At 38.4% G+C, this 14,582-nt stretch overlaps 1 protein-coding gene across 2 annotated transcripts in view; it reads left to right on the top strand.

Annotated features, from left to right (window-relative positions):
• The window catches only part of CFTR (CF transmembrane conductance regulator), a 187,169-nt gene that overhangs the window by 164,484 nt on the left and 8,103 nt on the right, over window positions 1-14,582 (top strand). For both annotated transcript variants that reach the window (XM_040472161.1, XM_040472160.1), the window contains exon 24: window positions 8,422-8,511. In XM_040472161.1, coding sequence (XP_040328095.1) covers window positions 8,422-8,511 — 90 coding nt within the window. The remainder of the gene's footprint in view (window positions 1-8,421; window positions 8,512-14,582) is intronic.

Here is a 14,582-nt window from a genome sequence, read left to right as displayed (position 1 = left end):
GCCCTGTTACTGCTGCTTCCACCATGTCATTGTATCCTTCCTTATTTCTCCTCCTCTTCTCTTCTTTGTGTCTGTCCATTTTATGTTGCACACAAAGTAACCTTTTATTTTATTTTATTATTTTTTAATTTTATTTTTAAAATTTATACCCAAGTTAGTTAGCATATAGTGCAACAATGATTTCAGGAGTAGATTCCTTAATGCCCCTTACCCATTTAGCCTGTACCGCCTCCCAAGACCCCTCTAGTAACCCTCTGTTTCTTCTCCATATTTAAGAGTCTCTTATGTTTTGTCCCCCTCCCTGTTTTTATATTATTTTTGCTTCCCTTCCCTTGTGTTCATCTATTCTGTGTCTTAAAGTCCTCGTATGAGTGAAGTCATATGATATATGTCTTTCTCTAATTTTGCTTAGCATTATACCTTCTAGTTCCATCCACGTAGCTGCAAATGGCAAGATTTCATTCTTTTTGATTGCTGAGTAATACTCCATTGTATATATATACCACATCTTCTTTATCCATTCATCCATTGATAGACATTTGGGCTCTTTCCATACTTTGGCTATTGTTGATAGCACTGCTATAAACATTGGGGTGCATATGTCCCTTCAAAACAGCATACCTGTATCCTTTGGATAAAGGGTAGTTCTAGTTTTAATTTTTTGAGGAACCTCTGTACTGTTTTCCAGAGGGGTTGCACCAGTGTGCATTCCCACCAGCAGTGCAAAAGAGATCCTCTTTCTCCGCACCCTCGCCAACATCTGTTGTTGCCTGAGTTGTTAATGTTACCCATTCTGAAAGGTGTGAGGTGGTATCTCATTGTGATTTTGATTTGTATTTCCCTGATGATGAGTGATGTTGAGCATTTTTTCATGTGTTGGCCATCTGGATGTCTTCTTTGGAGAAGTGTCTCTTCATGTCTTTTGCCCATTTCTTCACTGGATTATTGGTTTTTTGGGTGTTGAGTTTGATCAGTTCTTTATAGATTTTGGCTACTAACCCTTTATTTGATATGTCATTTGCAAATATCTTCTCCCATTCCACAAATTAACCTTTTAAGTGCAATGTTCCAGTTTTGTGATTCACCAAACCAAAAACCTACTAGGCCACTCCTTCTCTACTGAATAATGTCCAGATTCTTACATCCGTGGTTTAGGTCCCTGACAGTTAGGTCCTGACCTAACCTTTCCGGTCACATCCACCACTCTTCACACCTGGGCACGTCTCAGTTTCAGACAAACTGGACTTACTGTTCCATGAAAGATACCTTACTTTTCTCTCATTTCATCTGTTTATGCACTTCCTCTGTCTGAGACGGTCTTCCTTCACCATAGTTATGTTGGCCTCTCAAATGCAAATCTGTCAAATGGCCTTTTCTGACCCCCCCCCTTCCCCCATAACCATGACTCAAACCCCAGCTCTCCATCCCCACGTCTTAAACCCATATGGGATCTAGGACTTTGTTTATAAGTCTCTCCTGGCACTTTCCATTGTCTTGTGTTAGAATTATCTGTGTATTTGCTTAATTTCCACTTAGTATTATAAATACTGTGTATACATTCTAGTTAAGGAAGCAAGATTTAAACACAAAATCATCAACAACCAGGGCACCTGAGTGGCTCAGTCAGTTGAGTGTCCAACTCTTGATTTTGGCTCAGGTCATGATCTCATTGTTTGTGAAACTGACAGCACAGAGCCTGCTTGGGATTCTCTTTCTCCCTCTTTCTCTGCCCGTCTCCTGCTCTCTCTCTCTCTCTCTGAAAAATACTAAACTAAAAAAACCCATCAACAATCAAAGAAGATAAGCAAAAATAATATAATAGAAATGGTGAATAAAACATAGATTTTTTTCCTTAAAGATTTTTCTGTCTCTTATATAGCATATACAATAGCTTACATGTTAGGCACTTAATATACATTGTCTTGTGCAGAATCACCAAATTCTTGTCTTATTTTACAAGAGACTGTGGTTCTGTCAGTATCTGAATTTTACCAGCTATTGTAAGCTTAGGCAAGTTATTTGATTTCTCTGAGCTTTAGTTTCCTTGTCTATAAAATGAATATAATTTTCGGTTATTACCTACCTACCTATATTCATTAGGTTTTCATGAATATAAAATGAGTAAAGTAACAAGTATTGAGACTACACCCTGGCACATAGTAAGTGCAATACACTGTGTTGTGACAATGGTAATTATTATTTACAGTTCCTTGAGGACAGGGATCGTGTCTCCTTCATTTTTATATTAGATTAGAAATATGCTCTAGGAATGAATAAATGAGTATAGGCAGTTTCCCAGAGCAGTGATAATTAAGATGGGTCATAATGGGCCATACACTCATTTTAAGGTTTTAGAAAGGTTAGGGACGGGGAATTATGGAAAGGATATTCCAGGATCCCAGACAGATAAGGATATTATGAACAAACACAAAGAAGAGGACTAGAAAGAGTTGGGTCATAAAGGGCAGGGGAGGTCATGTGTTAGGCAGTATTAGAGGGAGGAGGGAAAGATTTGGTAAGTACTGAAATGGCCCAGTAAGGAACGCATTGAAGAGGATGGTAAGGGTTGGCAGAAGGGTACGCTGCTGCTGGCAGCATGTGGAGAACGGACTTCCAGGAGGCAGCATGGGAGGCAGGGAGATGGACTGAGAAACTCTCCAACTGTGATGTGGTAAGAGCCTCAACTGTGGTGAAGAGACAGTGGGGGTGAAGTGCTGAATTCAAGGGAGAAGAGAAGGGGTGCCTGGATGGCTCAGTAGGTGGAGCATATGACTCTTGATCTTAGGGTCCTGAGTTTGAGCCCATCTTGGGGGTAAAGCTTGCTTAGAAAAAAAGAAAAAGGGGTGCCTGGGTGACTCAGTTAAGTGCCCGACTTCAGCTCAGGTCATGATCTCACAGTTAGTGGGTTCAATCCCTGCATCGGGCTCTGTGCTGACAGCTCAGAGCCTGGAGCCTGCTTCTGTTTCTATGTCTCCCTCTCTCTGCCCTTCCCCCACTCAGGCTGGCTCTCTCTCTCTCTCTCTCTCTCTCCCCCCCCCCAAAAAAAATAAATAGACATAAAGTTTTTTTAAAAAAGAAAAAGAAGAGAAAATTAACTAGTATGGATATTAGTACAACACAACTTTACTGTTTCTGAGCCTAAAAATTTGAAGTTTTACAATTTTGTCAGACCTGGAAATCATTTTTTAAAATTCTGTCTCTAAAAAAAGTGTATACTGGAAAGTTGTAGTATAAAAGGTTGTGAAACATGAAATGACTTTATAGGAAACAAATATTTGAACATCTTACATGCAGTCATTTACATATAAATAAATGATATGTACATTAACATTATAAAATTATTCTCTATTGTAAATCTTGGGCATTTTTGACTAATAAATACTTCATTCACCTTGTTCTCATTAATAGATATTCTTAAAAGCCAAACAACATTTATTTTTAGACATTCTATAATACAACCTTAGAATCTTGATTTGTTCAAGTTGGATGGATTTGTATTGTACAGATTCAACTTATAATACAATCTTGCAGGCATTTCTAGAAGGTAAGATCACAGCCACTGTGATGCTTAGAAGCATTGGAGCCACATTTTAATAAAATTATATACGTATAGATGTTATATGTATATATAAACATATATATACACAGTGCTGTTTTGTTTTGGCCATAAATATATATATATATATATATATATATATATACACATATATATATATATATAATTTTTGGCTATATATATATATATATATTTCCCTTCTGGCCAAAACAAAACAGCACTGTATACATAAACAGGATAAGGAGTCATTCCTCCTGCTTATTTAATTTATGCTATATTCAATAGCTGTGAAAGTCAAACTGCTCTTTTGTTTTTCATTGATATCCAAGATTGAATCATAGTGCCTGCTGCAGTGATATGTGACCAGCTCTGAGCACCCCACGTAGGCTCAGCTGTCTGCACTGAGTTGAGGAGTTGAGGAATCAGCTTCAGGAAAGAGATTAGTCAGCTCGTGAACAATGGTTCTCTCTTTATTCTTCCTTGAGTCCCAGGAATTGCTCTTTATGCCATACATACCTGACATTAAATAAATATCAAATATTTACACATCCTCATTTTCCTATTGGTGAACAGTTTCTTAAAAGAGAGGATCATTGTGATTTTTGGTTTCAGGTCTATTTTTTGCTATAAATACATCTGTGTCACTTTGACCACACCACATCACTTCTCTGGGCCTTGGCTGTTTCATTTGTAAACCAGGGAAGAGGACATAAGTGACCTCCAAGGACCTCTCAGCTTTAGAGATGCCTTTGTGGAAACTTCAAACAGTTTAGAAAACAGAACTAAGACACCTGCTGGTGCCCCTGACCAGCAGAGGAAGAGATACTATTTATAAGACAGGAATGAAATGTTTAGTGAATTGTGTGAAATTTAATTCTAACTGAACCAGTCTATTCAGTTGATTTTTTTTTAATTAAAATTAAAGCATTACTTGAATGCTAGACAATAAACTATAAACAAAAGACCTACAGAATTTCAGAGTAGTATCAGATCCCTACATCTAAGACTTTGGCTTTCCACATTTTTCCAATTTCCACAGTTTTCTTCCTTCACAATTTTGAACATATATCTATTTTAAATAAAATTAATATGTCGCATATTGCTATATGCTTGATAAGTATTAATATAAACTATTAAGCTATTATGAGAAAAAGTTAGGCATATAATTTCTCAAGAAATTATATGGAAAGACCAAAGTTTTAATGGGTAGTTAGTATTATTACTTTAATGAGTATAGGTGGTAGTAACTCTTCTTCTGAAATGAAGAAAAATAATATGTTGAGCAATGTTTTTATATTTTTTTACTTTTTATTCCCATATCAGCCCATGTATTCATTCAGGCAGCATTTATTGAGCACATGCTAGATATAATGCCTGTTTGCTAGGATACACAGTAAATTTATGGTATAGGAGAAGAAGTGCTCATTAAAAGCAAAAGCTCGAGGTGTCTGAGTGGCTCAGTCAGTTGAGCATCCAACTTCAGCTCAAGTCATGATCTCACGGCTCATGGGTTCGAGCCCTGCATTGGGCTCTGTGCTGACAGCTCAGAGCCTGGAGCCTGCTTCAGATTCTGTGTCTCCCTCTCTCTCCCTCCCCCTCCCCCATTCATGCTCTGTGTCTCTCTGTCTCTCAAAAATAAATAAACGTTAAAATTTTTTTTAAAAAAAGCAAAGTTCACAAATGCATATGTAATTTTAACATTCACTATAAGCTATGGAAGTAAAATACATGTATTCTGTATCATATTTTGTGTACCTTATTTGGCTTTGAGGATCAAGATAGATAGCTCTGAGGAAGTGGCATTTAATTTGAGGCCTGAAGAATGTAGTTGGCCATGGAAAGAATGTATAAGATGAGATTCTTAGGCAGGAAGAAAGAATGTGTGGAGAAACTCGGGAAGTGAAATAAAGCCATGTAGCTGGGATGAAAAAGGAAGGAGGTAGAGCAGGGCACTAAATGATCCCAAAGAAGTAGAGGGGGCTAAGTCATATAGGGTCTGTAGGCCATCTTAAGAATTTTACATTTTGCCTTGAATGTAACAGAAAGCCAATGGTTTTTTAAAAGGTTAATGACATAATCCAATTTATATGTGTAGTGATTGTTTTGGTTGCTAAATAAAAGTAGACAGGGAGGGAGGCAAGAGTGAGAAGAAAGAAATCAATTAGGAGGTTCTTACAGTGTTCCAGAGAGAGATAGGTGTTTTGAACTATATAGTGGCAGGAGGGCTGGAGAAATAACTGGATTTGAGATATATTTGGCGGGAAATCCACAGGACTGATGATTGATTCCTTTTGGGAGGATCAGGGAGAAAGATAAGTCATGGGTGACTCCAAAGTTTCTAGACTGAGGAATTGAAGTTGCTGTACATTTATCAAAATGGGAAAGCCTATAGGTAGAATAGGTTTGAGAGGAAAGGTGGCATTTCCCCATTTTATAGTGAGAACACTGAGGCTGAAAGAGCTTGGGTTCCTGTTCATAGGTACACTTCCTGTGCCAGAGCTACACTGTTACAGCGTCTTTGCAAGCCACATTGCCTTTGATAACTTCTGTGTCTGCTTTGTTGTTATGATATCTTCGGCCTCCACCCATGGTCGTCCAGAATAATGACATTATTCCATTTGGCCAAGGTAAAATTTTCCTATTGTCCTGTTCCACTGGCTGTGTAAATATCCTTGAAGGTTACAAAGACACTGTAGCCCATGTAAATTGCTTCAACCCAGGCCCTGCCTAGGAAGAGGAAGCAAACCTCTCCATTCACAGTTCAGGAACTGAGCCTCTGGCCAGGGGATGGCTAGCAGTACTTAAACAAAGATTATGCTGCTGACACTGATCAGCTCTTTATAGACCCATTGGGCTGCTTCTGCCCAACCTTAATAATTCCAGAGCTCCAGATCAGGAATAAAAACTGGTTGGCATAGAACTTGAGACATTTTGCTGTAGTGATAAGAAACAGATTTGGAAACAAACACACTTGGGTTTGAATCCAGCTAAATGATGTTGGACAAGTCACTTAACTTCTCCCAGCTGTGATTTCTTCATGTGAAATAATAGTATTTATTACAATAGGCTGATTTGAAGATGAAAAGAGATAATGCTTATATGGATCCTTACCTGGCATATGGTAAACCTGCCATAAAATGAAGCTCTGTGTTCTAGCTTTTTGGTTCCCAGTGGAGATAACCTCTCCAAAGTGTATGATACGTGGTCTGATATTTGGTAAACCCCCATAGTTGCTATCTCCTGTCTTTCTCAATAATGCTAGAAACCTTTTGTATAAAGAACCACAATATTAAAAGAAAAAAATGTAAAGAAACAGTGAATAGCAAAATTCCCTTGGTAAGCCTTTGAACTTTAGGTACTAAATCAACCCAATTGCTTAAATAATGAATTGACTTGAATTTTCAGAGCCAATTATTGTTTAATTCTTAGTTTATCAGAATTCCCTGATAATACTCTTTGTCTGTTTTTCCTTAGCTTATTTGGGCATGACTTTCCTTTACTGGAAGTCTTGTAGAAAGATGCACAAATCTATCTATCATATCTTAGGATCTTATGAGTCACATATTCACGCCTTGTAGTCACTTGTGCAAAGCATTATAAGTGCCCCTAATGAAGATGATTTTGATGCAGGTTAAGAAATACCAGCACAAGTCTTCTTGTTGCTCTCATCAGAAGGTTCCTGAGATATTTGGTACAACTTAGTTCTTTAAGCTATAAATGGTGCCCTGGGGAGTGAGGTCTCTAATGTGATCCTCTTTGAACTTGGCTGCCACAGTGGGAATATTCTTGGTCTGCCAAGAGGCATAGATGCCATAAATCTGGAGCCCACCTGTCTTGTCCAGTTCCTTGTAGGTCAGAGGGTCACCGAACTTTCTTTCTCAGTGTAAGGCAATTTGTGAAAACTCAGACTTCAGAACATTTAGTTCTTAATTCTCTTTACTGGATGTTAACCAAAGGCCAAAGAAAAAGGGCAAAGAAAAAAAAATTATTCTGAATGTTAACATCAAGAGTATTTTTCAGTTCACCCATATGTCCAGAGAGGACGAAATAATAGCAGTACAGTACTGCTGCATCAGCACTTCTCAGTGGGACAGCGGTTTTCTTTTTAAAACACTTTTTCTAGCCACACAGGCTGACCCAAGTGGACATTGACTTGGCAGGAGAGTGTCTCAGAGTGATAGTTGTGCAACACTCCTTGCAAGGAATTAGATTGGCATTTTGTCATCTCAGCGGGATCCACCTCATCCCTTATGTGCATTCAATTAAACAAATATTTGATTTCCACTTTTTTCACTGATGTGTAAGTGGTGGCTTTCTTCTGTTCACACAAGTAAAGTGTGCCTTGGTTTATAGGCCAGGTGGACATGTGTGTTCAAATAAGTGTCTGTAAATTCACACACTCTCCAAACCCTTTAGGAAGCTAGGCTTACCCAAGGAATCCAAGGAAAATACATGAACAAAATAGGAATTTGTTCTAACAAGTTATTTATAACTCATAAGCATAATTTTTTAACTGCTCAATTTTATATTTGCTCATGATAAGGAAAAGTGCTGTGATAAAACAGAGTTTTAATTTCCCACAACTTTCAATGGTCTCAATTTCTTTAACCTAAGGACATTGGGATTAGATAAGTGTTCACAAGGGGCTTCTAATGTAGCTGTAATGCTTTATGTCTGTAAAGAAGATGCAAAGCAACTATGATAAAACCTTAAAATTTAAGAAAACTGGATGGTAAGTACATGGACATTTATTGTTATTTTAAAGTATTTTTTTCTGCTTGAAGTATTTTGCAATAAAATAATGGAAACATGAAAAGATATTTAGGTTACTCATACTTTCCTCTTTTTTCTCTTTATTGCTATAGAAAGTATTTATATTTTCTGGGACATTTAGAAAAAACTTGGATCCCTATGGACAGTGGAATGATCAAGAAATATGGAAAGTTGCCGATGAGGTAAGGATGCTAACTGAAATAATTTTGAAAAAGGTAGCTTATATACAAGAGTGTTTGTCATAGCTGAAATAGTTTTACACACTTACCTTTATGCATGTATGTGCATGTATAACTTTAAAGTGGAAAACACTAACATACCTGGGGCCCCCAGTACCTTGGACTAGACCTACCCCTTCCTCTGTGGCGAGTCTCCCAAGTCACAGGCCCCAGAGGTAGCATTCCCTTGGCCTTCTTCACTACCAGTGTATATCAATGAGACAGAAACTGGGAGAGACCCAGTCACCTTATAGGGCACCAGGATTAGTTGTGATTCAGAGTGTCCTCTCTCTACACTTTCTCATCCACTTTCTGTCTGGGTTCTGAAAGCATTCCCAGCACAAGGAGAGGCTTTGGGTTTTGACATGATAAACTTCTCTAGGAAGCTTGGGTTTAGCACAGAGAGGTGATGGTCTTTCTGGAGCACCTGCAAATGGCCACCGTCTTCTCTAGAAATCATCAGGAATCAGTTGCCTTCATGGGATGTGGCTGTGAGCCTTTCCAGGCAAAAAGTCACATGACCTAGATGTGGCCTGCTCCATCTCTTGAGGTCAATAGGACCACATAGGAAATATATGGATTAAAATGGAATAAAAATTCCTAAATAATACCCCATATTTACCCAATAGGTGGTTCATTATAGTTAAAGGCACCATATGGAAGAATTTAGGGTACAGGGAGTGAAATTCTTGATTTCCTTAACCATTCTTGGACACAGAGGCATTATGTGAAAGAAAAAGGGAACATAAACTGTTCTATTTCATTAAATTTGAGGTTTACGTCCAAAGCCCTGATTGGTGGCAGACTGCAATTATGGGGCCTAAGAACATTGAGATTCAAAGGTCTTCTTAGAGAACAACTTTATTCCACTATTTTCCCATAGTTTTGGTCTTTATTGTAGCCCAATTCTGTTAACTCCAAATGTTCCTCCCTTTTGTGCCTCCCTTCAGAGTAGATGTTGCCAGGAGCATTGACATGCTTGTAAGTGTTAAACAGTCACCCACTGGGTGCCCAACCTTCATATGCCCCTCATAAAATACACTTAGATTAACTATTTTTATTATCAAAGTTTCCTTATTACCCACCAAACAAGGGTTTTAAAGAAAACATTAACTAAATTGCAAGTGACACATTTTAGGAGCTTTGATGTGGCTTCAGAGAATGAACTATAGGAACACAGTGTGGTGGGAGAGAAACTAGGGAAGACGTTAGACTTTATAAAATCTGCAACTACTGCCAAGTCACAATAAAATTTACAGGAAATCAAGGTCTTAAAAATAATATGAAATTTTAAAAGACATGCCTAACATTTTAAATACCAGTATAACACAGAAATTTTACCTGTCTAGATTTTCATTTGATGAGCTCGTATTTAGCTCTCTTCTACTGCTTCAAAAAAATACTTTGCTATTCATAAATGGAGATGGTGATGGAGATGGTGGCATTCATATCATGTGCTTTGAGTAGTAATGATAACTTTCTGTTGAGGAGGCCTACAGATGGCATACAAATGCACAACAGCCCACAGAAGCAGATAGTAGAAAAGCATTAGTTTAAACGTTACAAGTCCTAGGCTTTTGTCCCAAGTGGTTTATCATATAATTTATTCAAACAGTAACATTTTGGGGTGTGTCAGTTTCTAAACTTGACAGGATACTAGGACAAAAAGACATAAACCAGTATTGTCTGGGGCAAACCAGGACAAATGGCATCTCCTCTAGTCCTGTCTGTGACCTTGATATGACTTGTGTCAATAGAGGGAAATGAACTGATAGCCAAACACCTGAATCTTATCTCAACAGTGCCTCCTTCATAATTCCCCTTACCTCCAGATAAAAATCAGAAGTACACACGATGACAACACCAGGCCAAGATACACTTTATTCCTACCTTGCATTTGGCCCCATACTCCAGTGTGAAACTTTATTCTAGAGCTGATCTGGATTAGATTTTGTGAAGCCATGATGATCGTGCCTCGTTACTAGTTCTAAGACTTAGAAAGAAAGCTAGCACAAACAGCTTCCTTTGCCTTTGTGCCCTAGGCCCACACCTTCATCTTGACATGCTGAGCCTCATTGTTCTATGGATGAATTTAAAGCAAGTCCAAAGGAAGGAAAGAGAATTTCTATTTAAGCCCTAGAACTGAGATGGTGTAATTCCCCCATCCCCAAATGACTTAGGGCCAGATAACTTCTCCCCCAGGAGCACTGACTTTATCAGCTATGTAGACCAAAGAAAATTTCAAGAGACTGAATCCCAAGGGGGAAAAAAAACGGATGCCTAACATTGTGGCTCGGTAAATTGGTAGAGTTCTTGTAACTTTTCAGGCTTTCATATAATTGGCAAGCGTAGTGTCTGACAAATAATGGGCATTAAGTGACTGTTAGCTATTATGATCCTATTCCCATTTGATCTTCACCCAGCCATCTCTTAAATGTTGATGTTTGACAGAATCCTAATTTTGTCCTATTGTACTTATTCTTCCTTGGAAATTTGATGCAACCTCTTGGCTCTAACTAATACCTCTATACTGATGACTCCAAATCTGCCTGTCAGCTCCCTACCTGACATCTCAGCATGGACAAGCACCTTGTTTTTATAGTTACTTTATCTCCCCTATGCATACAACTGTCCTGTGTTCCTAATTCCAGCAAATGGCATAAGCACCCTCTAGTTGCCCAAAGCCAAGACCTGGAATTTATTCTTGACTACTGATTTCTTCACCTGTCTCCACTATATCACGTCCTGTTAATGCTGTCTCCTGCCAATATCTAGAATGTTTCCATCCCCATCTGACACCACTACTAACTCTCATGTGGTTGCTTAGGCTCCTAGGTGGTTTCCCTCTCATTGACTTCCTATAATTCATTCTGCTCTTTGGAGCTCTGGTAATCCTTCTTAACCATGTACCCAATCACTTGTTTCTCTCCTTTCAATGGCTCTTTACTGGTCCTTTAGACCAAGTCCACACTGCTTAAGGTGGCTTCCAAGGTCCTTCATGCTTCGATCTTGGCTTGCCTGTCTAAACCCATGCCCCAGCCTCCCCCTGTTTACCATGATCCAGTTCCTCTAAAGCACCATGTGCTCTCTGTTCTCCAGAGGCTTTTTCTCATGCTGTTCTCTGTATCTGGGAAACCCTGCCAGCCCTTTACTTCCTGCTCCCACTCATCATTTGGTTTCTTCTTGCATATCACTTCTTCCAGAAACCTGCTGTGATGGTCCACACCTCCTATACCTCCAGGCCTTTCATAGCATTCTTTACATGGGACAGACTTACCTCTTAACTTTCTCATGTCCCCCGTCAGATTGTAAGTCCCTTGAGGGCAGGGATGTTGTCCCATTCACTGCAGTGTTTCTAGTGCTTACAGTAGTGTTGCAATGTGGATGGTGGTCAATAAATATTGGTTGATTGAATGAATAAATGACTTCATTCATTTTTTGAATGAATGATTTGACTCATTTGTTTAAGTGGATAAACAAATGATTCACGTGTGATCTATCATGAAGATAGCTTTGTGATTAGTTTGCCATTAGTACAATGGCAACAGGTGTTGTCATTAACAATGAGCACCCTGAGCCTTGAGTAGTCTTAGGGGCTTGGTAGATGCTAGAACAGCTCCATCCTTTGACTTCTGGCTCACATGCTTTTACCGCAGCAAGCTTTCTTAGTTATCTATGGTCTAAGCAACACATCTGTTGGTTTAAAAATTTTTTTTTAACGTTTATTCATTTTTTGAGACAGAGAGAGACAGAGCATGAACGGGGGAGGGTCAGAGAGAGGGAGACACAGAATCTGAAACAGGCTTCAGGCTCTGAGCTGTCAGCACGGAGCCCGACGCGGGGCTCGAACTCACGGACCGCGAGATCATGACCTGAGCCGAAGTCGGCCGCTTAACCGACTGAGCCACCCAGGCGCCCCAACACATCTGTTGGTTTTAGATGAAGGATCTTTGGTAATTGTTTGTTTGGTAGATAACTTATAAAATAGGTCCCTTCCTAACACATTGATAGTCAGGTAAGTTATTTTAAAGAGCAAACTAGGGGCTCTTGGGTGGTTCAGGTAGTTAAGCGTCTGACTCTTCTTTTTGGCTCAGGTCATGATCTTCTGGTTCATGAGTTTGAGCCCTGCATCAGACGCTGTGCTGACAGTACAGAGCCTGCTTGGGATTCTCTCTCTTTCTCTCTCTCTCTCTCTCTCAATAAATAAATAAGTACATAAACAAACTTAAAAAAAATTTAAAGAGCAGGCTAAATAGCAGAAACAGTGTCCTGAAAAACCTTCAGAGTAGCAAAAAAAAAAAAAAAAAGTGTCTAAAGGAGTTGAGAGGGTCTATTTTTACAACTGCCTGTGAATGTACTATGCAGTCCAACCACAATTTACTTTTCTGGGTTTTTCCCCATGTTTTCTTGTCACAAGAGCAAGCTCTTGCTCCATAGTAACATTCCAGAGTGCAATAGTAAAAGTCAACATTTTGAAGAGAATGTCTGGTCCTTTACAGACTGTAATAAATTTTTTTGTTTGATATGTCACAAGCCAATTTTTTTCTTTGTAAATACATATGATTGATCAACTCAACTAAATAAGGCTGGCAAATTCTTTTGTTGTAAAGTTCTTCATATCCATGAACTATTGATGCTTTTATTTATTTTTCATGCCAAGTTGGAATAAAAATAATTAGAAATGTTTAGATTCTAGTAAATCTTAATTTACCTTAGTTTGGGTGGAGATAAGCTAAAATTTATATTTATTTTTAATCTACTGAAAAATAATTTGTGGTGTATATATAAATAACATATTAGGACTATATATGTATATATTAATGTATATACATGAACATATAAAGAATTCTGCTAAATCAGCAATTACCGTTTCAATCTGTTTTTTTTCCTCACAGCACTGTTTTTTTTTTAATTTTTTTTCAATATATGAAATTTATTGTCAAATTGGTTTCCATACAACACCCAGTGCTCATCCCAAAAGGTGCCCTCCTCAATACCCCTCACCCACCCTCCCCTCCCTCCCACCCCCCATCAACCTTCAGTTTGTTCTCAGTTTTTAAGAGTCTTATGCTTTGGCTCTCTCCCACTCTAACCTCTTTTTTTTTTTTTCCTTCCCCTCCCCAATGGGTTTCTGTTAAGTTTCTCAGGATCCACATAAGAGTGAACACATATGGTATCTGTCTTTCTCTGTATGGCTTATTTCGCTTAGCATAACACCCTCCAGTTACATCCATGTTGTTACAAAGGGCCATATTTCATTCTTTCTCATTGCCACATAGTACTCCATTGTGTATATAAACCACAGTTTCTTTATCCATTCATCAGTTGATCTCACAGCACTTTGAACAGTAATTTCTCACTTACTATTTTTCTCCATATCTAGACCGTGAGTTTCTTCTTCAAGGCAGGGCCTAGTGTTATTCATCTTTGAATCCCCAGGTCTGCCATAGTACCCAGAATTTAATAAACCCTCATTAAAAGTCTATTAAAGAATGTGTAACTGAGCAGTCATTTATATTCAAATAATCAGTAGGCTAATTTAAGCCATTCTTACCATCACATTAAGTTGGTTACACATAGAGTTACAATAATAACGTTGTGCTTTTAAAAAACAATTATTAGTATGTCTTGCTGCCCATTTGCTCTCCAAAACTTATGACAATATCTGGCAGGAAATAGGTAATTGACATGTTCACTTACTTCAAAACCTAAAGTTTTACTAAGTCATGTTGATCTTTCTCTAGTGAATATGACTGAAGATTTTTTTTTTTTACTATACTTGATTGTAAGTAAAACAGTGAGATAGGAATATTGCAAAATATACTCTAGCGTGGTCTGTCTCACTGTCTTTTATTTTTTGGAACTTTGTTCTCCAAATATTGACAGTGATAGCTATTTAGGTACTTAGTTAGTTACTTAAGAAATAGTTTCCGGGCGCCTGGGTGGCGCAGTCGGTTAAGCGTCCGACTTCAACCAGGTCACGATCTCACGGTCCGTGAGTTTGAGCCCCGCGTCGGGCTCTGGGCTGATGGCTC

Source organism: Herpailurus yagouaroundi, unplaced genomic scaffold, assembly GCF_014898765.1.
Source record: "Herpailurus yagouaroundi ecotype Mexico unplaced genomic scaffold, PumYag 100, whole genome shotgun sequence".
In the NCBI taxonomy this organism is placed as follows: Eukaryota; Metazoa; Chordata; class Mammalia; order Carnivora; family Felidae; genus Herpailurus; species Herpailurus yagouaroundi.
This window is presented reverse-complemented; position numbering and strand designations above follow the sequence as displayed.